Raw genomic sequence first — 25,673 nt, 5'->3', positions numbered from 1 at the left:
TTCTACTTTATCATCAGCTCTTCATTCTGAAAGCTCTTTATCTGGCAGAAATGCTAGCAAGTAGAAGTCAGAGAATGTCAGCCAGATCAATATAAATATCTTGTATAATATAAGAATAGAACAGAAGAGAGCAAGAATTAATAAGAGAATATATATAATATAGATATCTATTCTCTACTTCTTCTGATATAACTTATACTGTATTCAGATCTTCTTTAACTGGACATTCAGAATATTATCAAGTGCATGCTGTATACATGCCTTCATCTTCATCATTAGAACAGACTGGCTGTTCAGAGTTGGAGTGGCCATATTATCTAGTGTTGCAGAGAGTATGTTAATTAATATAGATTTATCAGAAGCAGAAGCTTCTGTACAATACAGAATAAATTGAGATGAAGCTGAATTACTGATCTTGATCATGCTGTACTAATTATATAATATACCTTCCACTCTCCCTGGTTCAAACAGATTATTTAGCAGCTTGGCAGTAACCAGACAGCAATCTGAGTAATCACTCACACTAAACCCCCCCCATCTAACTGCAGTCTGTCCTAATGATAAAGATGAAGACATGTGTACAGCATGCACTTAATAATATTCTGAATGTCCAGTCAAAGAAGATCTGAATATAATATAAGTTGTGTCAGAAGAAGTAGAGAATAGATATCTGTATTATATATATTTTCTTATTAATTCTTGCTCTCTTCTGTTCTGTTCTTATATTATACAAGATATCTATATTAATCTGACTGATATTCTTTGGCTTCTACTTGCTAGTATTTCTGTCAGATAAAGAGCTTCTAGAATAAAGAGCTGATGACAGAGCAGAAGCTACTCTGATTTCTGTCTGAATATATAATTGACTGTTCAGTCAAAAGATTCTATTATTTCTATAATTATACAAATAAGAATGAAGAGTCTGTTATGCAAATTCTGAGTTAATTATTTATCAAAATCTACAAGACTGTAATTATTAATCTCTGAAGTTATTAACAGAGCTGTTGTACAAATTCTTATTTTTATTCAGTTGATCAGACTGTCTGGATCCTGCTTGAAACTTATTCAAGATAGAAGCATGAATATAAAAAAATAAAGTTTATAAATTATAATACAAAAACTCTGCTGGATAAATATTATAAGAAGAATATTATATAGCTGGTTAAATACTGCTGGCAGAACTGATTAGAGTTTAAAAAAAATTAGTCAGTAAAGTTACATCTCTATACTATAGTAAACTTTTTAATAAGCTACAGCATACTTCTTTGCAGTGAATTCTGCTATACAGTACAGCTGGCTAATCTCTTTACTCTGAAGCTGACAAATAAAGATTTAATCTCTTGCTTTTTCATGATTTTAATTATAGAAAATGACAAGACTAATTAGATAGACTGAATTGAGTATACTACAGTAATATATTATTATAATCTCTTACTCTATATTATGATATAGACAGTCTTTTATCTCTTTTATTAATAAGATATTGTACAAGAGTCATTACTCCAGTTTTATAATTATCAGAACTGATACCAGCTGCATCTGATTAAGAGAAATGATATGAGAAAGCCTCTGTTATACAAGATTCAGCTGAACTGAATTTAATATATTTATAATGAGACAAAATTTTCTGGTCTGAAGAAGATTTATACTAGATAAGCTACTGGAGTCAGGTATACAGAGCAGATTAAAATCAGTAAAAATTAGATCTGCTGTACTAAAAAATAAAACAATAATATTTTCAGCCAGTATTATCTGACTAACATCTCTAGAAAGTTTGTATGGCTTATGACTAGCTTTAACTTTTGTATATCTGAAAACTTCTATTTATTACAGATCAGAGTATCTGTATCTAAATTACTGAAGTATACTATCTGACTCTGAATTAATAATTAAATATAGTAATTTAAGTTATATAATATTCAGAACTTCAACTTCTGTCTTCAGAAGCTAGAGCTAAGAAGATTTTCAGATTAAAGTAGTTTTTAAGACTAATTTAGAGAATCTTCTACTGTATAGCTGAATAAGAATAATCTAGCTGTTTAAGAATTTCTATATCTGCTTTATTATTTTTATATAATTCTTTTGCAGAACTCTGTCATTCTTTAGTCTCTCTTCTTTAGTTATTCTCTGTAAACCAGTTCTATATTTATAAGAGAGAACTATTGTTAGTTTGCAGAGGCAGTTTAGATAATTAATACTTATAAAGAGAAGCTGTATAAAATGTAACTGTAGCAGATAATATTTATAGTAGCAGATCAGCTACATATTATACAGCAGAATCTGAATATAGTCTGTAATTATTTATATACTGCTCTGAAAACAGAACTGCAAAAAATTAATAACTAGTTAGAAGTACTAATTAGTAAACAGATTTCTTTTCTTATATAAGTATTTTCTGCTGATTAAAGAATGATGACAGCAGCTGCTGTCTTTAAAAATAAAGATGAAGAGAGAGATAGTAATTCTATAGTATTTAGAGAAGCACAAGCTCCAGTCTGTTTATTAGAGATAGCTTTAGTCTTTGCTAGTGTCTCTGTTCCAGTTATATACTAGCTTTCTTGTACAATCACTATAGTTTCAGATCTGTAGCAGAAATAGATAGTTAATCTGAAAAGTGGCTCTTTAGTATAGAGTCTAGATATCTTGTATGAAGTAAAATAACAGCCAGATAATACAGAGAGAATATTTTATAACAGAAGAAAGATAATTATTAATTATATTAACAGACAGAGACAGAAAAGTATCAGTAGCAGTACTACTGTAGAGAAACTAAAGCTTGTATAATAGTGTAAAAAGCTTAGTTTAAACAGATTATTCAGAATGCTGTAAGTAAAAAAGAAACTGTTCTGATTTTTATTATAATAAATCTTATTTATTATATTCAGTACAGCCTGTTATATAATAGAAAGATAAAGAAGAAGAGATGCTGAATATATAATAGTAATTTACTTAGCTTTATCTTTTAGAGTTACTGGTTCTAAATACTGTATAGAAGTGCAAACTATATTCAGATATTATATATAGAGTCTGTATAACTAGACAAGAGCAGTTAAGAAAAATCATAAAAAAAAGAAAGAAAGCAGACAAGCTAGAAAAAAAAGTTCATGCATATCTAGTTTAAGATAATAGAATTACTCTAAGAGTTATTCTCTAACTTCTCAGACTTCTCAATCTTGTATAGAAAGACTAATAGTGAATCTCCAGAGCAGAGCAGAAGAAAATTAATTTTAATATAAATAAAATTATTTGCTGTTCCACTCTTAAGAAGAAGAATTAGATAAGCAGAAGATAGTTTCAGACTGGCTTTGCTATCTAATATATGTAAATGATCAGCAGCTTTATATAAACTTAATTCTTTATTATTATATCTTACTGCAGATTCTGGCCTGTCATACAGAAAGTAGCAGAATATATAGTCTGACTATTTATAGTTTTCACATATATCTTTAAAGTAACTGTATATATAGTAGCATAATAAGAATAAAATTATAAGCTTTATCTTTATATATTTGTTATAGATACTGCTTCAGTACAAAGTTCTTCTGCATAACTGAATCAGAATTATATTAATATATAACTGATGGTGCATATTAATCTGATAGAGAAAAATTTATTCAAGAATAAACTTTATATTTCTTTCTGATTAAGTAAGCAGTTACTGTAACTAAAAGAAGTAAATATATAGAGCCAGCTGATTCTATTTAATAAAAAAATAGAGTAATTAATTATTAGTTTAAGCTTAGACAGTAGCTTTAGTAAGATTCTACTTTATCTAATTAGAATAAAAGAGAGTTTATTAAACAAGTACTTTATATTAACAAGTCAGTATTTTCTTCTTGTATTTTACTAATATACAGAGCTGTACAGACATTTTCTTTCTTAGATTTATAAAGAAGAAAGAAGAAAGAGATAAGCAGAGATCTTAATAATAAAAAATATTATAGTAATATAAAATTATAAAATTATTCTATAAGTTAGTCAGCTTGCTATTGTATAATTAATAAATAATAACTGATGCATAATCTACAGAAAGACTTATAAGAGAAGTAAAATAATAATAATAATAAAGACTTTAATGAACAGATCTAAAGTAAAAGAAAAAGAGAAAAGAAGAAAAAAAAAGAAAAGAAAAAAAAGAAAGAAAAAGAAAATCTATTATCAAGATAATACTTAATTTACTATTTACTAATTCTGATACTATCTGCTGTATAATATATTAATATAATGTATATAAATAAATAGAGCATCAGAACAGTATTATAACTGTATTAGATACTGATGCTAAGCAGTACTGCTATATATATACTCTATTCTGTATAAGATACAGAATAGTATAATCATACTATATAGATATCTAGTTATCTACAGAATCTATATTTATTTACTTTATAGAATCTTTTCTAAGATTTTCAGCTGCTGATCTAAGCTATTACAGATGATTAATTAATTGTCTGATGGATGTATTCTGATACTGCTGTTCCAGCTGTACAGTGCTGTCTGAAAGATCTCTATAATAAAGAGCTCTTACTGATCTAAATAACTGACTCAGCACCATTCTTTATACTAGCTAGTATGTAACTGCCAAGATAACTGTATAATGCCAATCCCCCAGAAAACCTGGTTATTTTTGCAGTCTTGCTGACTAACCCCCTGTCTAACCAGGTTACATGGGGTGCCTGGGTAGTAACCTGCCACAACCTGCCACCCAGCTAACTAATTCTAGTTAGTTGAGATGTCTTAATTTAATCTTTTGCTCGCTTGCAGATTTCGCTCACTTGTGGATTATGTTTAACCTGAAATAACTACACTCAACAACCCTTAAATAGATTAAATTACATTGTAATAGGACTGCGGCAGCTTCTTGTATAGCCTAAAATATGGCAGTTCATACAGCTTGATGGTGCCTGTGAATGTGATGCAGGCTCTGAGGCTGCAGACTTAGAAAGTTGAGTGACTGACTGTTTAACAGGTTAAGCAGGTGGAATGGCAAGCTCAGTAATCTTTTTTCTAGTTAGATCTTCTTCATATTGAATTTAGTGCTTAGATCTTGTATATTTTTGCTTCTCTTTCTCATTTGCAGCAAATATATCTTGATATTGCTTTTTTATAATAGTGGTGTTGATCATTCTATAATCTATATTTGCAGGTCTTGATAATTTGATTAAATCCTTCTGTTAAGCCCTGGAGTGAGCTTTCAAGCCCCTGCTTCATAAGATTCTTGATCTTATCCACCTGCCTATGCAATTGCTGGGGGTTGTGAGGTGTTTGTAGGATCCGAAATGACACTGAGTTACTAGATTGGCTAGCTGAGAGAGTAGAGATTCAGAGTTGAATATCCAGCTGCTGAAGAACCTGATCTGGGTTAAATAAGACTATTCCAGTAGTCATGAAGCCAGATCTCTGTATGTGCTGTAGAATAGGCATCCAGAAAATCTGTCTTCTTAATAGTGTTAATTCCAAGCTATATTTACTGTTTAACTAGACTGCTATATGTCTGCTTCAAAACTGCAAAAATACTCACATTGAGAGACTGCAAGAGGTGGAATAAATGTACTGGCATGCACAGAGAAATAATCTTATTCTTCTTGCAGATATGATTAAATTCTGAGGTAAGATGACTGCTGTGCCCATTCAGAATAAGAAGTATATAAGTTCTCTGGCTTTCATGTTATGAACTTCTAGTTCAATCTCCAGATCTTTTTGCTAGAGTTTGAGCTTATTATTTTGATATTCAGTATCTGTACATCTGTTCATTCATCTATTCATTCATTCATTTATTCATTGGTTTGTTGGAGACTTTAACTATGAATCTTCAAAGAGCTAAAGATGTTGTAGATCTTAGTATTATATTAGAAGCTCAGCTAGGCACTGTAGGAGAAGAATCCCTGTTGCCAACTAGGTAGCTATAATAATGAAATACTAAGACAGGCTCTAGAAAGGGGGTTCAGGGTAAGGGCTCACTATATACACACAATAAGCTTCCATGTCACAGAAACATTTATCCCTTTAGTGAATCCTCCACCTAGGGTTTAGGGCTTCGCCTCGGAACAACCTTCCGCCTGCTCCGTCAGCAGGGAGTCGCGGTCGCGGTCCTCACACAATCGAGACGGAAAACATTCAACGAGCAAACCAAGCAGGCGACTAGCGACCGGAGCCAAAAAAGAAATACAAGTGCGCCGCAACTCTATGCTCAACTCAAACGATAAAGCATCAGTGGACATCAACGGCGCCGTCTAGCCAACCACCCAATCTCAGGTTCACTAAACGGCCCAGGTCGGTTGACCCGTCCTCTCGAGTCCCAATCTCCTCCAGATCCTGGAGAATCTTGTCAATGTATTGCCCAGCACCAGAGAGCTGGAGAATATGACAAATGGCACTGTGTATCGCAAGGAGCCGGGGCAACGGGGGTTCGATTGAGCGGTCAGGTGTGAGATAGAGGGTCCGAGTGACGGGGACAGCTCGTACGGCACCCGGGGGGAGGCAGGAATCAATTCGATAGGTATGTTTCTGGCCAGGAACCGGTTCAAAGAAGATTTTGAACTTGCCAAATAGGCCATGGAGATTCTGGGTAAGACTTATAGCATTGAATGGCCGATCGATATCAACACCATTAATCAGATGTGAAACATTGAAATCGAACATGTTGAGAATCATTAGGGCAGCTTTTTTGGAATCGTCCTACCCATGGAAATATTATTGTTATTCTTCTTCTTTTGGTCCTCGTGGCAAGGTGGCTTACCAACTGAGAATCTGCCTTTGCCTGAGTCAGGGCATGTGGAAGTATGTGTGCCACCTCTAGAGTCAGAAATTCCTCTCCAAGGAGTAGCTGCCCATCGTCGTCCCGAGCATTATTCCCATGTCGCTCCAGACGACTTATTGCTTCGTCCTGATCGAATATGCGCGAAATCACGCAACGATTCCGGTCACGGATAAGGCAAATACCTCGAAGGACTGAGAGTCGATCAGGGGTGGCAGTAAATTCATGTATTCCTCCTTGCGCTCGGTGAATAACTGACAGATGAGCGGGTGAGGGCTGGGCGGTGTGGTGACCAGAAGCCTTAACTAATGCACGGAGTTAGCAGACATCAAAGAATCAAGACAGTGGAAGATAGGGGACCCAACGGGGTAGAAAAATGTTATCCAGTAGAAAGTCTGCAAAAGTGGTCAAACCGTTGTCCAGCTGATCGTCATCAAAATCAATATCATCATCACTGGTAAGACCCAGGTTCATAAATTCAAAGAAGGCACGCAGAAAGATATCCTGCGACAGCTCAGAGCGTGCATACTCAAACGTATACCGGACAAGTAGCGGGCGGCTGTATCCAACCCTTCTATCAGTGGCACTGAAATGATTGATGACAGCATAGAACCTGTCACGGGCCTGGGAGCGCTGGTCTGCTGTCAAGGGTTCGGGGGCGGAAAAGTTGATGATTTTCTCCAGAGATGCATGGTGGCGATGATGGGCGCGGGCGGGGACCATCTATGCCAGCCGCGCAACTGCCTATGTTTCTACGGATGAAGCTGAAGATGAAGATGTAGAGAGAGGAAGGGGAAAGAGAGCTGCAGGGGATCGGAGTCACATGACCATCGCCTGCTGCAGCACGCTCCGAAATGAGGGCACATATTCTTTGTAAGTCAATTGCCCATCCCTGCTCAAACCCCTTGCCGGGCAATATTCTTGTTCTAGTACTCTCATTCTAGCTTTCTTGTTCTGGTATTCTTGTTCTAGTACTCTTGTTCTAGCTTTCTCGTTCTAGTATTCTTGTTCGATCTCTCTATATCCTAGCTTTCTCATCCTAGATGGATTGCATACGAGTCCCGTTTATGGTAAGAGCTGGGAATAGACGAAAGTGATGGTGGCTTGCAGGTGAATAATAGATGTAGACTCTAGAGCAGATAACGAGCTTAATTGCAATAACCACTCGGGGAGGGCTTAAACCCTAACCACCTTAGGCAACGACAACAGCGCTCGGCGGGCTGGGCGCCCCGCTAACCGGCACAAAAGATACGAAGTTTATTATATCTGTATAGTATCTTCTTCATTCTATAATGATCAGACATAAACTTGTTAAGATATAAGAAAGCAAAAAGTTGAGATTTGTATGTGTATTTTGGTATCCCGCTCGCTTGGTTGTCCCGCTCGGTTGCGGATTACGTTAACTAGTTACGGGCGACAGTCAACACCTCGTTATGAAATAACGGTGCTGATGGATGTTCCATGAAGATTGAAGAGACGAAGACTGCGAAGCCAAACTGATTAATTCAAATTGGCTATTTATCACCCCAGCTCCATCCTCCAGCTCGCCCACCTCACCCGAATGCACGAAAAAGTCTCCACAAAGTACCTCTCCCTTCCAATTTTTATGACCACCACACACCTCCCTCCGCAGCTAAAGACCCTGACACCTGTCCTCCTAAAACGAGTGTGACCGATTAATGCAGTGAGATGGGGTAAAAAAAAAAAGGGCAAGGACATATGCAAGCGATAGACAAGAAACAAATGCAAAATATAGACACCAAAAGTCCAAACAAAAGCGCTTCCAAAACCAGCCAGTGTCTATATATATTTTCAAGGGCCCAACAATGCAAGCGGGAAAAGATGTAAACGAGAGTAAAATGGGAAAATGCCTCGACAAGATCCACATTGGAAAAATCAAATAAAAAGAGAGAAAGAAAAAAAATGAAACAGAAACGAAAGGAAAATCGTGTGAACGTTTGGTGCACCTCGCAGGAGGGCAGAAAGCACCGTCTAGATGGTTTTGGTACAAAGTAAAGATGTGTGGATGCAGAATATCAAGGCCTACTCTTTCGAAGCGCAGCCGTGAAGTACAGGTGATTGAGCCTTTTCTCTTTCCGGAGATCGGAAGGATAGCCAGAGAAAATAGAAATAAACAATAAGCAAAGACATTACCAGAAGGTCAGGCGAAGATATGTTTCAAACTATGTGGATCATCAAGTCGTACAGCATGGCAAAACTTGGGAGGTGAGGGGGTAGGGAAATGCCTCCATGGGCATGTCTATCGAAAAATTGGGTCATGTCAAATGAAATGAAAAGAAGGAAAAAGAGAAATGTGAATGGATGGAAAACAGAAACAGCCAAACACGCGAAAACAAGCAAATGTGATACAGTCTTCGATACTTGGATATCTCCTCCGTTGGTTCTGAATCCACTTAGTGCGCTTCGAAATGCATCGGGAAAGAGTTCTGTTTGGGAGTTGGCGGTGCTGCCGAAGGGAACAAAGAGTACGAAGTCCGTGTCTTGCGATGATTGATCCCACGAGTAAAAGTGGACGAGCGCTTTCTCGCAGCAGCACCTGCATTTTTTATAGATGCTCCCATGTCAAAGGTATCCAGAATCGATTCAGACTTGGCTCGGTCATGGAAAGGAGCTGCAGGGACGGAATGTTTCTCGGCAACTGGCGTGCTTTCTAAAGGCGACGTCGCGGTATTGGCCTCCAGAGCCAGGGTATTATTAGGTCGAGCGTGGAGAGTCAATGCGGGCGAGCGCGATACAAAGGATTTGGCTTGTTCAACCAAGGGGCTTGTGCTCTCGCGACTAGCAGCATCACGACTGCCACCTGGACTATGAACCAAATCCGGCACACTATTGGTCGATGTAGATGAGCGGTGCTTTCTAGCAATTGATGCAGCACGGGATAAAATCATGCTCTCCTGAGAGTTGCACTTGCTAAGAGGTGAGCAACTGCTGCGAACGGATGTCGCTTGATCGTCTGGCTGAGCGTAAATGACTTCCTCGTCGCTCTCTTGGATATCGGGCATCACTCCACCGTACATTGGCAGCGGCGACAACCGACCCTCGAGAGGTTGTCCTACGACTTGAAAAAGTTCGGGCCTGTATTTGCCTATTTTTTTCCCAGGGCTGGTGAAATAGTCATAAGAGTGAGCCGACCCAGCTGGGCTGACACTGCCAGGTCGTGGGAAAGAAAACGCGGCCTGTGGCTCTGGCGTGGTTGGGACGGATTTGGAGTCTTTTGATGGCTCGAGTCTCGAGATGAAGTTGGGCTTCTGCGGGCTTTCCTGGTTACGAGCTGGCACAGAATTGTCTCTAAGAGACGCCGCAGCCAGATTCTCACGTACTTCTTCGAGAGACACTCGCTGCCAGTCAAAGTTCGAATTGGACTCAGCTGCGTGCTCATAGCAGTAGTCAATGTCATCCTCCCAAGAGTCTTCCAAGGGGTGATGCACCTTCACGGAGGGATGCGGGATGCATGCTTTGTCATCAGTGACGGACGGTTCTTCACATGCATCCTCCAACAGTCCAAGTATCGGCGAGTGCACGTCTTCTGGGCCGGGCGACCGGTCGATGAAGGGCGGATGGAGAGGCTCGCCGAAGTGCTCGGGAGCAGCAGCGAGTCCCGTGACATGACCCACCATCTGAGCACCCGCGTGGCTGTTGCGCCAAGACGACTCGTTTTCTTCCGGGATGTTTGCAAGCCCGGACACATGGTCGACCGGCGATGCTCTGAGCATCTTTGGGGAGTAATCGTCCGTGGTGAATGCGTGGACGACGTCGTCGGGGAAATGCTCCATTGCGTCATGGTAAGAGCCCTGTGTTTCCGTTGACGTCCAGTAATCTTGCGATGGTTGTTCGGCGACTGGGGGCGGAGAATCGTGCCCTAACAATGCATCGATAGTCTGCGAAGTTGGATCGGCCCGGTGGGAGCATGCAGTTTTCGACGAGTGACGAGGTGGCGGAATGATGCAAGGTGCCGGGGTTGGTTTGTTCACCCGTGAAACTGGACGGGAGAAATTTTCAACGGAGCGAGAAGCTCGCTTGTTGCTCAGACTGTTCGGTGACCTTGGCGTCTCTGATCGAACTGGTGAATGAGGAGGGCTTCGAGTATATAGAGATTGCGAGTCAGGGGCCAATGTGGAAAGGTTGGATGTTGACAGGTCTTCTGAAGAAAGGTTTTGATAGAAGAGGCTTTCCGCTCTGATCCCTTTGAGCTCTGTTTTTGGCCGCTGGGAAGCCCTAATAATGGAGAACTCGGTAGCCAGATCATGTGGATGGGTATACTCGATGGGAGGCAGCTGGCTCTGGTGGGTATGCGTGACGTGTTGGAAGTCAAATGGTTCAGAGATATTTCTTTTCAGGAATTCATCTGCCGAAAGCAGGCCAGGTTAGCGGAGAGGCCACAAATCTTGGAAAAGGAAGATGGAAGATTTCACATACGCATGTCGCTGTGTCGGGTCCGGTGACTCCGATAGAAGAGACCCAATCCATCCAGCCTTTCCCTTTCTCTCGCAAGTCTGTCTTTGCTTCTCTCTCGGCCTCTGATCCTGACCATGTCTTCCTCCGGTTCAATTGTCTGTTGAGCCAAAAGGCTAGTTTTGCTTCCTTGACGCTTCAAGATACGGCTACCACGCGAAATCAATGACCTCGCGAGGCCTTCTTTTTCGCCAGGTAAAAAGAAAGAGGAGAGGGTGCGTCCGTCTTGAGAAGATCTTCGCGGTGAGGCATCAATTGAAGTCATTGATGAAGCAGGAGACTGGTATGAGGAGGAGGTTGAATTGGTGGTATTGCTGCGAGAGCGGTTTTTGAAGACGGAAAGCCGCTTTGGGCTATGAGCCCTGGAGCGTAGTCGGATACCTGCAGAAGTGTCTGGCAAGGTGGAGGATGATGACATAGGAGGGAGTTGTCGACAGACCTGGTCATTATAGAGCGAGGAGGAAAGGAGAATCTGCGACGAGGCGGTGTTGGGCCGGGGGGAACCATATGCGGTGTCGACGTTCAGGAACGACATGGTAGCACGATCCTAATAACTGGTGCAGGGGAACTGGAATCTGTGAGGGGCGCTGTGGTTTCCTCCGCATTCGACCACGCGAGAATAAGTCCAGGATAAAGGAAGCAGGAGCCCTGGATCATGTCCCCAAGCAGAGAGCCGGGATCATGGATAGCGGGTTTACCAGATTCGGGGCAACCAGGAACAAGGGCAACACGTTCGACCTCACAAGCCAAAAGGAAAATGCCCCGGTAGTATCCTTTGGCCCAGCCGGGGTGTGGGCGGAGCTAGGGAAGATCAATTTGGATCTACGGCGGTTCAAGACCGTGAAGACGGGCTCGAAGGGTGAGAGAACCGGGGGCGTGAAGGGATGGGACAGGAATTGAACAGGAATAGGAAAAAGTAGGAGCAGGGATTGTGAGTTAGTCCTGCGGGCTGCAGTCGGGCAAAAAAAGGCGAAGAGGGAGAGAGGAATGTATTGTCGTGCGGATTGAATGACAGAGAAGTGCCCCTCGATGGACTTTAAAATAACGAACGGGATGCAGCTTAAAATAATAGGAGAATTGAAAAGAGAAGAGAGAAAAGAGACAGTAGTGATAGAGACAGCAGAGACTAACGGTCAAATCTCTTTTTTAAAAAAAAAAAAAAAAAAAAGAGAGCGTGGGATCGAGACAAGGCAGAGAATGACACAGTGAGTGAGCGTGAGAGTTCAACGGGAAAAAAAAAATGCAATGGTTCAGGATTGACCTTAAAGTCCGCTCCTATGTATATGTCCGTAGCGGCATATTTTCCTTTTTTTTTGCTTGACCCAGACTCTCTACTCTTTACGGGAAGACAAAAAAGAAACGACAGTCTGCCTGGCCTAGCTGTGATTATTATGGTGGTGATTCCTGCTTGTGAAGAGGTGAGAGATGCCCATCCCGCCGGCCTGAGAATGCCCACTGGGCCAACTCCACATGGGGGCGTATCGGGAAAGGATGGAACTATGTTTGTGTACTCCGTACTCCGTATGTAAACTATTATGCGGAATGTGTGTATGTATGGATGGGCCGGTATCGAAGCACGAGAGTTTTCGCACCGCGGCCAATCGGCGGTCTCGCTGCGCGCGTCTGCGTCCACCGGCCTTCGAGCTGAGGAGCAGTTGCGGGCAAAAGCAGAAGAGGTAAACGCTCTAAGCCGCGGGGCGCTCTATTATTCGCCCAAGTGCCTTGTCTGCTCGCTTCGCCTATTTCCTCAGTTGTGGTTGGTGAAACCCTAGCAATTCGAGATATTTCATGCGTGCCATCTTGGGAGCCAGCGATCCCACGAGTTTGACAAAGGTACTAATTAACCTTCTGCTTGGTATGGAGAGTGGTTTCTATTTTTCTCTCATGAGCCCACCGCGTCGTCAGACTGAAAGCGGATAACCCTGCAAGCCTTCCCCATCCCCCAAGGTATTTTGGACGGCTCAGCCAATGGCAACGGGCCAGAACTGGGGGTTTTGCCAAAATGCAACAATGCATTTCTGCATGCCAATGCAACTGAAAACGCAGGTCGTTCCCGGCCAACAGTCAGATTATCTGAGCCATTATTATCTTATACGGTATATCAGAACGCTGCACAGCGGGTGTCTTTCGAATGGGTCCGTCACTTCTCAGAGAGCGGGCAATTGGCCTTTGAAAAATTCGTGAAACGAGTCGTGATACATTACCCTATGCGTAGCATATTTCCATGACCGTTGCCTTACATACATACATATACAAACGGGTGGATATTTTTCATGGCGTCTCCCAATCAACAGTGACAGTCACCGGATAGAGTGCTCCGTACAAGCGCGATTAAAAAGGCGCTTCTTGGCTACGAGGAATTGAGTTCTACGGACTTCTGATCGGCCAGGAATAAAATACCCAGTCTTTTTCGAAGGGAAACAAAACAAAATGCCGTGAAATGTGGATTGGCAATGCAGCACGTCAATACGACTCATTCGTAATTCCCATACCTTTTCGCACTTACACAGGATGCTTGGCGAAACGGCCCATGGCTTCAACCGAACCCGGGATGCTGGATGGCCCCTGGCGAACCGGCCAATCGCCGATGCGTTCCACCGTGCTGTGGGGCGCTGAGGCTGCCTATTGGGCGTTGGCATGGGGCTTTCCAACCAGCTGCCGATCAATTAGGAAAAGTGCGGAACAGCGCCCATGATGCCGGAACAGGGGAACACCAACGGGCCACACCGGTCGAGGGTGGTGTCGCCACCATCCCATTGGCCAAGCAGCATGAATAGAGTTCCCGGGGCAGCCCATTTAGGTCCGTCTTAGCGGTAATATCTGCGTGTCCCTGTATCTCCCAGTAATTACCTCTGTAATCGCTATCGGTAATCTTACCTCGCCTTGTCGACAACGGTGTGAAGTTGTGCTGGACGAAGGGCTTCAGGATCGACATGTGGGTGAAGAGAAGAGGCGCGCACCTTGCGAAGAGGGTCGAACGGTTCAGCTCTCGCCACGAACTGTTATCACATTCATTCCCTGGCAGAATCCAGGTTGGCCGGTCTTCCTCTGTCATAAGAACCAGCCTTAACCTCAGGGGGGTGGCCCGTATCTTCACGTATCTGTTCCTGTTCCTTGCAGTATCCCTTCCAGGAGTAACATTAGAATGACGAAACCGTCCAGCTCTGGGTGCACCCAACGCCAACATTAATTCCGCCTCCGCTGTCCCACCCGGGGTGTCGTACTCGAAGGGGATTTCGGCAGCACCGCTTATCCCTCATTCCATGGTGAGACGGTGAAATGGAGTTGACGAGCCAAAAAAAAAAAAAAAAAAAAAAAAAAAAAAAAAAGAAAAGAAAAGAAAAGAAAAGAAAAGAAAAGAGAAAAGAAAAGAAAAGAAAAAAGAAATAACAAGAAGCCGGAATAATTCCCGCCAATCTTATGGATGATGATGAGCACGGATTCACACTGAAGAATATATTCTTCCTCTTCGTCTTTTTCCAGCGATCACAGACAAATACTCCGTATAATACGGAGTACTCCTTCCTGGCGGGGCCCAGGGATACCAAAGAAAAAAGAAAAGAAAAGAAAAAATTATTGAATGGACTGTATAAGGCTGGTACTCTCACCATATGGAGCGCCCTGGCAGCATGCAGTGCAACATATATGCTCCTTTTCTCGAAAAGCGTTGGGTTGGCTACTCACCCGCCTCAGCCAGGGGTTTTACATGTATCTAGTCTTGAGTCATGGAATACATACTTTCGATACGCTCGTCCCCGGAAAATTATATCTTCACCTCTCTTTCGGCAAGGTTTACAAATTACTTAATGTGTCTCGCAGGAAGATCCTGATAGAGTTATCGACTGACTATTGAAACTTATCTATGCTTATTGTAACTGCACCGCCATGTATGACAAGCATCTATGCTGATCTCTACCCCAATCACACGGGCACTTCAGCGATGAGTGAACGCGGACACGGGAACACCCTGCAAATGCCTCTGCTTTTGAAATGAGATGAAAACCCGTCCGATCTTTGACCTTGGGAGACACGGGCGTGGGAACCAGGATTGACGTCGCTGTTAACTTTTATCCGTGCGTCCATGAGAGAGCTTGGTTGGCCGCAACCACCCCTACGCCATGGCCACGGCAGTAATTTGTCAGGAGCGGGTTGGAAGCGGCGAGATCGGACTCGACCTCGAGAGGACCGGGAAAATTGAATCAGCGACGGGCGCCCAGCATTATCCTCTCCTGCAGCTCCATCCTCCACACAGTTTATATGTATGTACATACAAACATACATACGTAACCCCCGTACGGGTTGCATACAGAGTACACAGCTGGTGATGTACTCCGTATGAACGGCGCAAATGTACTCCATACAGACCACAGAGACCAAGTGGGGGAGCAATCTAGATGGGACGCGGTCGGAAATTTTCGAACAATCCAGAAGTACAAACACACACTCACGTACAATTCAATTCACAACCGTTCTACCTTACCCTTTCGTCCCCGTCCTGAGAAGAATGCCACGGGAGCCGTGGCGTACATCGCTTTTTCACGAGCATCCTCGATTGCCACAAGCAAACGGACACTACTGTGGACACGAAAACGACATTCCTCCCACGGTGAGCGAAGACGAGAAAGCTTAGCTCTGTTGGCCTTCGTGCCGTTTGATGGTTGTGCCCCACAGGCGACTGTCCACAAACACAACCGTCGTAAGATCCTCGGGATTTCGATCTCGCCAGGGCGTCGAAATCGCCAGACGACAAACTCTCCCTTCCCCAGTTTCAGTTCAACCCGGGGCCCGCTGCTGGGCTTTAACGAGGGTTCCCGAACTTTCAATCCACATGCTTCTCGTCCAACGTAAAAAGATGCATGCCCATCCGTCGATGTGTCTGCATGAAGCCATTTCTGCATCTCGAAGGATTGGAGAAAACGAGGGCTCAGACCGTATGCGGTTCAACATGTTCCGAGCAGACACTCACATGAAAGTTTCTTCGGAAAAATCGAGCCCCCCATCCATCGTCAACCCTACGGTTCGACCCTTCATCGCAGGGACGCTATGATCACATTCCCCTTTCCCCTCTTCAGGACGCGGTTGGGTGTCGAAAGGCTCCGCACGAGAATCCCGCAGTTTGCTCGAACCCCTCAATACCAGCAAACCGATGCAGCTGCGGATCATTCCCTACTCCAGAAGAGATGGATTTGAAAACGGCTCACAGCCTCGGCCAGCCGTCTACCAGTAGAAAGCGCAGCATGAGACATGAACTCTCTTCAGCACTCCCTTCCCGCCGGACGACACAGTGCGTGCTCCGTAAATTCCGCCTTTCAGATCGATATTTCATGGTCGATCAAAACATCAGCTTTCCAGCCCTGATCGGCGTTTTCCAAACAGACACCTATCCATGGCTATCACAAACTATAAACGAGTTCCCCCGTGCATAACATAGTGTCCTCCTAGTAAGTGGGCAAACCCACTGCCCTCAAAACGAGCACCAAATCACCTTCCAGCTTCGTGAAAGCGTTTTCGCCGTTGAGATCGAGTGGCACAACACGAACCGCGATCGGCATAGATCGAACCGCTTTTGCCTTCGCTGCCCACCAATCCTGCAACCTAAGTGGTCGAATTTCGCCCTAGTCCCTGAACAACTTGAAACGGCTTCCCTGCAGCCGATGGCTTTCGAGGGGGAAAGAAAATCAAATTTATGCGCAAAGCTCCTCGAGATTTTGCTGACACTGATCGACCTTCTATGCATGAGAGGAGCAAATCATTGCTTCACTCCTTTCGTCGAAATACAGGGAGCAGATGTATATGGCGTACTTCGTACATATATTTATGTATGTATGGCTTTGGAGGTGCATTCTGGGCTGCGTGCGCCCTGTAGAGTTACCCCGGACAAGAGAGTGATAAATGCAACCACCAGGAAAACCTGGAGGGATGCGAGAGTCACTTATTGACTCCTGCATGAACTGTTCACCACCCCTAGGCCAGTTCCACTCCGTCTCAACATCACGCCTTGAACTCTTTTTTTTTCTCCCTTGTATATCGTTTCAGCCTCTTTTCTACACGAGTCAGTGGCTGAATCGACGAAAGTTTTCCAGAATCGCCATGTGTTTTGCCGACAGCAGCGCTAAACGCCACAGTCACGGTTCTCGATTTTACAAACAGGTTCTGCAGACACTTCGAAATCGAAGCGAATGCAACAAGGCAGACTCGGCTGATCATAGTCTTGAAACAAGTTCTTTCAGGAGACTTTGCGCATGAAACGAACGGGCTGCTTGGCCTGAGGCCAACAAAAACGCCTGCCCCGGAGTCCCCTGCCAGTGAATCTGGCTTTTGGGGGGAGGGTGTCGAACAGGATTTTCTCGCTTCATCCGGTGGTGGGAGATTTCTCATGGGCTTCGAGATATGTGACCTAAATTCATTTTAATTTTTCATTAAAGTCGCATTCAGCAATGCAGTACTCCATACAGAGTACTCCGTATTGGATGGTTTTATTTCCATTTTATTTTATTATTTAATTTCCCCCCCCCCCCCCTTTTTTTTTTAAAAAAAAAAAAAAAAAATTCTTCGGCGAATTTGCAAACAGGGTGTGCACTGTGCGCGTACAACATGGATTTTCCCCGACAGATTCGCCAGGAAACCCGTGCAATGAAAATGGACCATAACCATCGACCTTTTAGCCAGTGTGTGTATTGCACTATGCTCCTGATGGATTACCCGCTGAGCATTGTAGCTGGTGAAAGACACGGTTCTCGCTATGGCTAGACCTCAAATTCCTGAAAAGGAAACGAGTCCAGGAAATCCTTGGAATATTGGAATCCTTCGCAAAAGTTTCGGATACGAAGTCGATTCTTCACCTTTCCCAAAGAGCTGGAACTGTGATCCAGCCTATGCACCTTGATCCTTTATGGGGGCAGAATCTCGCCCTTTTTTTTTTATTTTCCTCTCCTTTGTGATATCGCCTTATACAATAATGATATCAAATTCTTTAGATAATGAATAATGAAGTGCCCGTTCCGACAGGGATGTGGACGTACGGCATAATCCCTTTTTTCGGGCCTTATATCCTCGCATGATGGATTGATAAGCAAGGGTATCAAGCAAGCCTGCTGGATGAGATGCGGTGGAAGATGCCAGTCTCCAGTAAGCATCCACTTTCAGCAGGCCTAGAGGGCTACTACAAGTAAAATGCCTGGGATCTAATACACATGTACTCGCTAATCGCAAGGGCGAGTGGAAGCGCCTTTTCTGCCTATTCGAAGTAAACAGCCATCAGAACCCAATTCTAAGAAAAAGCTGTACTCGTTTCATCGTGAGTCGAGAGAATTGTTCAAAAACTTCGGCATCAACTGAAAGTCGAAAACTGCCCAGCGATGGACCAACTCTGAGTCAGAGTGGCTCATTGGCAATGGCCATTGCATTTATCTTAGTATGGAGCTGCATGAGGCTATTCGACAGAGCTGCCCTTATGACGATAGAAATATTCCGTACATTTCCGGTTTGATTTCCTTTTTTTTTTTTTTTTCCCCAGCCCTTGTGGCCTTGCAAGGTGGATGGCCTCCCAGGACGAGGTAGCGTGCTGGAGGAATCTCCGGTCGCGCGAGATGATTTCGAATAGTTATCCCTTTTTGCAACCCATTTACAGATTACACCCATGAGCGTTTCAGTTGAATCATCAATGACCGTGTAACTGTCCTTCCTCTGCAAGCTTGCACTTTACAAGCAGCAGTGAAGTAAAATGAGGGCGAAGGATTACGGCCTCGCAACGCTCGGTGACTCCGTCACATTCTAGAGTACCAGTGTCCCTAGCCGTCCGAGTCGGTGTTACCAGAAATCTCGTTGCTTTCGCGAATCGCATCGTTACCAAATATATTTTCAGGTGGACAGGGGATATTCCAATCCAGTAGAATGCAAATTCACGGCTGCCTGGCCAATTACTTGGGTGGGACTCGTCGAGTAATGCTGTGTACACCTGGGTGAGATAGCATCTGTGATGGCAATCTGGAAGGACTTTCGCTCTTGTTGCACAGGGTCCGTTATTTGAATATTACCTGGCGGACCTTACCATAGGCCATCAGCCGTGGACACGACGGGGCTGAGCTGTTGACTCGACCGGACAATTAGAAAATACCTTTTGCCCAGTCCCATCCTGACCGAGTTGTTAGGTTGTTATCTACCCAACACCGTTTAGGTAAATATGCCGGTGTTGGCACTTCATCGAATTTTCCATCGACTTCAGTGGAGATCGAGGGCTGAATGATATTTAGTTAAATAGCTGCGGCTGGACCTGAGGTTTCACAACGGCGTTTCCGTGGACTACACCAGGTGGAATGTAGTCGTGACCAACGCTGCAGTCGACTTGTGTACTGCCCTTTTGACTTGCGGCAGTATACGGCCCCTGTCTGCAAAGCGACTCTTACATTATGTCCATAAGAAATATTCGCGACGAGTATCGATACTTTAAGTCTATTGAGGCTAGGTATCCGTGGGTAGTCTGTCTATGTTTCACAGCAACTTCAACTTTCAGGATCCTCTCTCTCGGGAAAGGAAGAACCAGGAATTATATGATGAGAAGCACTTTCAGCATTCTATATCCACAAGCGCCCCTTTTGCTTTTAGCTTACAGAACCACAACTCCTCTTCGGCAAACATCCAGATACCCCCCCTAACGAAGTTGAAATTCGCTGTAATCCCACCTACAATGATTTTGCCCAGGAGTATACCCTGGGAGTCCCAAACGTGTACACCGTCTCCGCAGCCAGAATAAACATACCCATTTTCATCACACTTAATGCCGTCAGGGACGCCTGTGTCACAGTACGCAAATGTCCGCCTGTGGCCCAAGCGCGTCCCGTCATCAACCACATCATACACATAGATACTTGCAGGTTTCCTCGGATCGGCAAAAAGTTGATGTCCATCACCGGGCCCATTATGAGCCTGAATAGCACCGGTGTCCGTAATGTACATCCTCGAGTAGTCGGGACTGAAGCAGAGCCCGTTGCACATTTCAAACCCATCGGCTACTACCACACACTCTCCCGTTGAGGGACGGAATCTGTACACCTGCGCAGGCAACTCTGGCGATGGCCGAAAGGCCTGCGCATATCCGTACGTGGGATCGGTGAACCAGATATCACCGGTGCCATGATGCACCACGACATCATTGACAGAATTAAAATGCCGTCCTTGGAAATTGTTGATCAGCATCTCTGCCCGGCCCGTCACGGGATCGACGAGCACCAGTCCCGATGGACGCGAGAGATCCCCCTGCGCGCAGTACAGGACCTTGTCATCGAAGTTACACGCCCCGTTGGCCTGGACGACGTCCGGGTAGTCGAGCTTGGAGATCTCATGCGTGTCGCAATTGATTGCGTAGAGCTCGATCGGGTCGCATGTTTGGAAATTGGCGGTGAAGTAGACCGAGTTTGTGGGCTTGATGTAGACACCTGCTTCGTGGGCGAATTGATAGCTGCGCTTCTCGATGAGGGTGAGCTGCGGTGAGTCTGTCTCCGGGCCAATGATGTCACGGATGAAGCGGGCATCGAAGGCTACGAAGCGAGGGACGGGGGAGCGGGCGAGCGAGAGAGCATAGGGAGCGTCCTTGGCCGCGTGGGACTTGTCAACGTGGACGACTGGCGTAGCTGGTGCTGGGGTCATCTTCTATATGGTCCCAGGAGATCAGTTGACTGTGAATCTAGCCACGGGGAGTTGGATCTGCGAAGGAATGAGTTCAGTTGGATTCATCAGCGAGTGACGTGGGGTTTGAAAGCGACATTGTACCCTCTGTGACGTTCACGGCTAGCACAAATTTCCATCCTCGTTTGCGTGGGCTATTCGGCACGAATACTATCGGAATATTGAACCGAATTTTCGGCTAAACGTCTTGCGGGGACGAGAATCGGGATCTGCCCATTGAGGCGAGGCAACATCGACGCCCCCGACGATCAGCGACGCATCGAGTTAAATACGTACGGAGCTACAGGCCAAAATGGTTCTACGCAAAAGCAGTAAATGTCATTCTTCTTAATTAGCCATAAGTGTACACTACATGTAGACCAGATACAAGAAATACTGCTGCTAAAAGACAAAGAATGAAACGCCTGTCCATGTTTTGTCCTGCACCCGGGAGAGAGCTAAAGGGGGAAATAAGAGTCCAGACAAGAGTAAATCGAAGGTTCATAAAAAAAGAAATATCGCAAAGTGGACATAAAGATATCAGCGAATAGCGATGAAGGACTGGAAATGGCCTCATTTGAAGTAAAGTGAAAGGCTCATTCCTCGTCTTCTGCGTCCTTCATTTCGGCATCTACACCGATATCATCACCTGCCTTGGCTTCTTCCCCTTCGCTTCCCGGCTTCTCATCGAATAAGTCGTCGTGCTCTCCCTCGTCCTCATCCTCATCATCTTCTATCCGTAAATTGACCTTCTTACGCCGACGCGACACCAGGGTATCTTCGTCGTCTTCATCGAGGTGGCCGGTGTCACGCATCCTCTCATCTCGTTCGTCTGCAGTTGGCGGGCTACCGTTGCTAGCTGGAGCGCCTGTCTCTTCGTCGCTTTCAGACTCAACAACAATCTCGCTGCTCTTGTATTTACTTGACTTGGCCGTCGCTCTTCTTTCCAAACGTCTTCGCTTTCTTGGAGCGGGCTGGTCTTCGGCATCGGAAGTGGCAGGTGTGCGTGAGCTAGCTGCGCTCTTAGCTCTGGACTTCCTCGACGTTTCTCGTTCTCCATCTTCTCCTTTCTTTTTTCGCTTGCCACCAGAAGCCTTCTTCCTTTTAACCCTGTCTCCCGTCTCGGAGTCAGTAGTGTACTCAGCAGCTTCTCTTGCCTTCTCTTCTTCAGCCCGAATAGCAGCAAGCCGCTGGGCCTCTTCGACCATCTGCTGTCTCTCTTCCGCAATCTGGCGCTTCCTTTCCGCTTCGGCCTCCTCGGCCTTACGCCGTTTTTCTTCTCGTCGTCTCTGTTCAGCGTCACGGGCCTCCCGAGCTTGTTGCAACTTGGCGGCATTCTTTTCTTCATACTCTTTCTGGCTTTGTAAAGCACGCTGAAGTTGATTGATTGTTGTGTTTCTGATCATGTTCGCTCGCTGTTCAAGTGAGATAGGCGGATAAGGTGGATTCGGTGCCTTTGCAATTTTTTCAAATGTCACCACGGCTTCGTCAAGTCCGCTCAGGGCTTCTTCGATCTCCTGGGACGTCTTTTGCGTCTCCGGAAGATTCGAGGCGAGATGAGCAATTTCGTTTTGGACGAAAGCAATGTTGAAGTCAAGATGCTTCTGTTCGGGGGCCACGGCGCGAGCACGTTCCGCATACTCCAAAGCGGTCCTCATCGAAGTGATGCTTCGCTCTTGTTTGCCTTTCAGGAACCATACGCGGCCAAGGCAAGAGAGAATCTGTGGATCCTTGGCCCTATCTTTTGAGAGAGCAATCTCATACTGCTTGTAGGTTAGCTAGCGCCACACCGCGATATTTGTGAACGGATCCTTACGTTTTCAATAGACTTGGAGAATTGCCTTAGTTCTGCAAAGACGTGTCCCAAGTTCAGGTAAACACTTGCGTCCCGTATAGAATCTCGAACTTTGGAAAATACTTGAACCGCTGATGCATAATCTTTTCTGTCATCAACCAATGCAATTGCAATTCCTTGGGCGGCATATGCATTCTTCGGGTCTAGTTGAAGGGCTTTATCGAAAAATTCAACGGCTCGTTCGTATACCTTCCGACGCTTTTCTCGATCTTGCTCTCCATCCCGTCTCATGTCTCGAGCCACCATTAGGTGTATGTTACCCATAGCGGTCAAGGAGTATCGATCGTGTTTGTCATAACCTTGAAGAGTATGTTTATGATGTCGCTGCTCATGATCTTCCGCGATATTGGCAGTTCGACGTTTTGATTTATTGAGATACCATCCAAAAAGGGCGCGGACTTCCAAGTTGGTAGCTTCTGCTTCGTACAGCTTTGCCATCTTCTTTGGCCCTTCATCAGTTGGGCTCTGACGGAGTGCCATGTACGTGAGACGGGCATTAGCTTCGGTGTAGTCACTATGCCTTTCCAAAAGTCCTTTGTATACTTTCTCGGCTTCTTCTGGCATTCCCGCAGTTTCGTACGTACGCCCGAGATTGTAACTGATCGTTGTAACAAGCGCATCCGTATCGGTTCCATCATCTTTCTCCTGTGTTTTCACACAGGCGTTGAGAGCTGTTTGGAACATATTTCGAGCTTGTTCAATTTTATCGGCCTGATAGAAGAAGCAGCCCATGTTGTTGAGTAGCTGAGGAGCCAAACGTTCTCGGAGGATGTTGGTCATCGTTTCTTCATCTTCAACATTATCCGGTCTATCCTCTTGTGGAATTTGGGCAAGTTGTATCTGTTCAATCTGAGAAAGGCATTGCATGCTCTTCTCCGGAGCGCTGGTCTCATACAAGCGAGCAAGGTAGAGCAGTACGGATATATCCGGAGATATTTTCTTCTTCTCATCCTTCCACGAGGCGCGTACAGCTTCAAGGAGACCAATGGCCTTCTTAATTTCGGTGGATTTATCTTCTTTATTACCGCTAGCCAGGGCTTCAAATATTTCTTCAGCATAAAGAGAGCCTAGCAGCGTCATCGCTTCCGGGTTTTTCTTCTGCTGGAATATCTTTTCAAGCCGAAATTTTGCCCCATCTTTGTCATGTGCCTTGATCTGCATCTGCACAGCTCCGAACTTAGCGGGGAGATATCCTTTATCCGAACCGCCTCTTGCCTGGTCGGATCGATTGTAGTATTCCTGCGCCTTCGACGGATCGCCCTCTTCATGTTCTTTACGTGCGAGCAAATACCAACCATCACTAGCAATGGCATTGACATCAGTGAGCTCAATGGCTTTCCTTGCAAGTGCCTCAACCGTCGGAAAATGCCTGCGGAGGAGGAAATAGCCGCCGAACATAGCGCAAGTCAATGGGTATTCCTTATCAAGTTTGAACGCTTTTTGGGTGTATTGAGTCATGGCAAGCTTGTATAAGGACCCAAAGGCAGGATCGGTTGTTGCGTGACGAGAGCTATCGTAAAGGTAATACGCAGCGAGGAGGATGTTTGCAACTTTGGAGTTGGGATTCTAGAAGAAGTTAGATAAAATTTAACTTGGAGAAGAAGAGAGCGTTATACCAGAGCAAGGGCGCGGTTCCAAGCTGCTTTAGCCTGGTCCTTAAAATCAAGCTGCCACAGGCAGCAACCGATACCGATTCGCGGATCAGGATCTGTCATGTTTGGCATTTTCATCAGGACATCCTGATACCCTTCCAGAGCTTCAGCATAGCGTCCTAACATGTACTGGGCTCTTGCTCGACCCAGTATAGCCATGACATTTCTATTCCCGAAAGCCTTGGAGGATTCATCGAAACATTTCAACGCTTGTCGCAGAGATTCTACTCTCTCGGAGGTGTCGACAGTGCCGGGTCTGATCGGCTTTGCTGGAGGCTGTAAAGATGCACGGAGGAGAGAAAGGACACCTCGCGCGAGGAAGAGCGGTGGGAAAGCCGGGTTCATCCGAGTGGCTTCATTGAGGGTAGCGGTTGCGGCTTGAAGATAGTAATCTTTTGTTCTCGCTTCGGACAGCAACTGTCCTTCCGGAGCGACTCTCGGAGCCTGCCTGCTCTTGAGCAAGTATAACCAACAGATCCAGTTCAGCAAGCCGAGCTTCTCCACCGACGCGCCATGAGATAGAGACGCAATCCCACGATTGAGGATCTCGATAGCGAGATCAAGTTGATTGTGCTTAGCATAAGCAAGAGAGATTATCACCCAAAAATTCTTTGTGGCCTGCTCATTGTCAAGGAGAGTACAGAGCTCGGTGGGATCTTCGGGGAGTTCTTCAAGGCTAATTTCGACTTCGGTGTCAAAGGAGGATGCCGGGATATCGATGGCAGAAGGGATGTCGGAGAAGCGAAGATTTGCGGGCGGCGCATTAGCTGCATTGTCCAGCGCGACGGTAGAGCCGTTCACATAGCCATTTTGAAAAGATGCCATAGTGGTGCGCAAGCCGGGGAGCTGTGAACACGGAGAATTGGTGAAGACCCACCGACGGAAATCAGATCACCATCACCACGCAACCATTCAATATGGGATTTGCCTGCTAGTATAGGGCGCGGTAGGGCAATCAGAACGCCACTGGAATGGGAGAAAAGAGTTTGCGCAAGAGAGGGACCGGCGAGCTTCGTCACGCTCCGAGTGCGAGAAATGTCAGGTTCTCCCGATCGAGCATTGGCGATGCTTGCAACGGGGCTGATTAAGCCACACCAGCCACATTTACAAGCCCTATCTTTGTGGCTGGTGGGCCCATGAAAGTATGGTCACGTGATAAATCTCTTTCGGGTGAGGTCGCAACCGAATACGGACTGTATGAAATGTGTGCAATTTGGAAATAAGATTCTAATCCCTCTGCAAAGGATTATACCCCCTGTAGGCTAGCCTAGAA

The 25,673-nt window shown here is 45.0% G+C and overlaps 5 protein-coding genes across 5 annotated transcripts; 1 reads left to right on the top strand and 4 right to left on the bottom strand.

Moving 5' to 3' along the window:
• Positions 1-5,822: 5,822 nt before the first annotated feature.
• On the bottom strand, positions 5,823-7,513 carry CIMG_06234 (uncharacterized protein). The gene is made up of 3 exons (XM_001242337.2): positions 7,123-7,513; positions 6,740-7,062; positions 5,823-6,678 (listed from the first exon to the last, which is right to left on the bottom strand). The coding sequence occupies exons 1-3, from the start codon at positions 7,478-7,480 to the stop codon at positions 6,211-6,213; spliced, it is 1,149 nt and encodes a 382-aa protein (XP_001242338.2). The 5' UTR covers positions 7,481-7,513; the 3' UTR covers positions 5,823-6,210.
• A 563-nt stretch (positions 7,514-8,076) lies between these two features.
• On the bottom strand, positions 8,077-12,553 carry CIMG_06233 (uncharacterized protein). Its single transcript, XM_001242336.2, has 2 exons — positions 11,195-12,553; positions 8,077-11,123 (listed from the first exon to the last, which is right to left on the bottom strand). The coding sequence occupies exons 1-2, from the start codon at positions 11,763-11,765 to the stop codon at positions 9,172-9,174; spliced, it is 2,523 nt and encodes an 840-aa protein (XP_001242337.1). The 5' UTR covers positions 11,766-12,553; the 3' UTR covers positions 8,077-9,171.
• Positions 12,554-15,348: 2,795 nt separating this feature from the next.
• On the top strand, positions 15,349-16,277 carry CIMG_06232 (uncharacterized protein; the record flags this gene model as incomplete). The annotated part of the gene is made up of 3 exons (XM_001242335.2): positions 15,349-15,489; positions 15,659-15,926; positions 16,003-16,277. 3 exons carry the CDS (start codon positions 15,349-15,351, stop codon positions 16,275-16,277), a joined length of 684 nt encoding a protein of 227 aa, XP_001242336.2.
• Positions 16,278-19,662: 3,385 nt separating this feature from the next.
• CIMG_06231 (gluconolactonase) lies at positions 19,663-21,038 on the bottom strand. Its single transcript, XM_001242334.2, has one exon. The coding sequence runs from the start codon at positions 20,873-20,875 to the stop codon at positions 19,796-19,798; it is 1,080 nt and encodes a 359-aa protein (XP_001242335.2). The 5' UTR covers positions 20,876-21,038; the 3' UTR covers positions 19,663-19,795.
• Positions 21,039-21,210: 172 nt separating this feature from the next.
• On the bottom strand, positions 21,211-25,415 carry CIMG_06230 (RNA polymerase-associated protein CTR9). Its single transcript, XM_001242333.2, has 3 exons — positions 24,365-25,415; positions 22,710-24,314; positions 21,211-22,656 (listed from the first exon to the last, which is right to left on the bottom strand). Exons 1-3 carry the CDS (start codon positions 25,223-25,225, stop codon positions 21,490-21,492), a joined length of 3,633 nt encoding a protein of 1,210 aa, XP_001242334.1. The 5' UTR covers positions 25,226-25,415; the 3' UTR covers positions 21,211-21,489.
• Between the last annotated feature and the right edge of the window lie 258 nt (positions 25,416-25,673).

The sequence above is a fragment of the Coccidioides immitis genome (genome assembly GCF_000149335.2).
Source record: "Coccidioides immitis RS genomic scaffold supercont3.2, whole genome shotgun sequence".
NCBI lineage: Eukaryota > Fungi > Ascomycota > Eurotiomycetes > Onygenales > Onygenaceae > Coccidioides > Coccidioides immitis.
The sequence above is the reverse complement of the archived record's forward strand: the minus strand, read 5'-3'. Positions and strand labels throughout refer to the sequence as shown.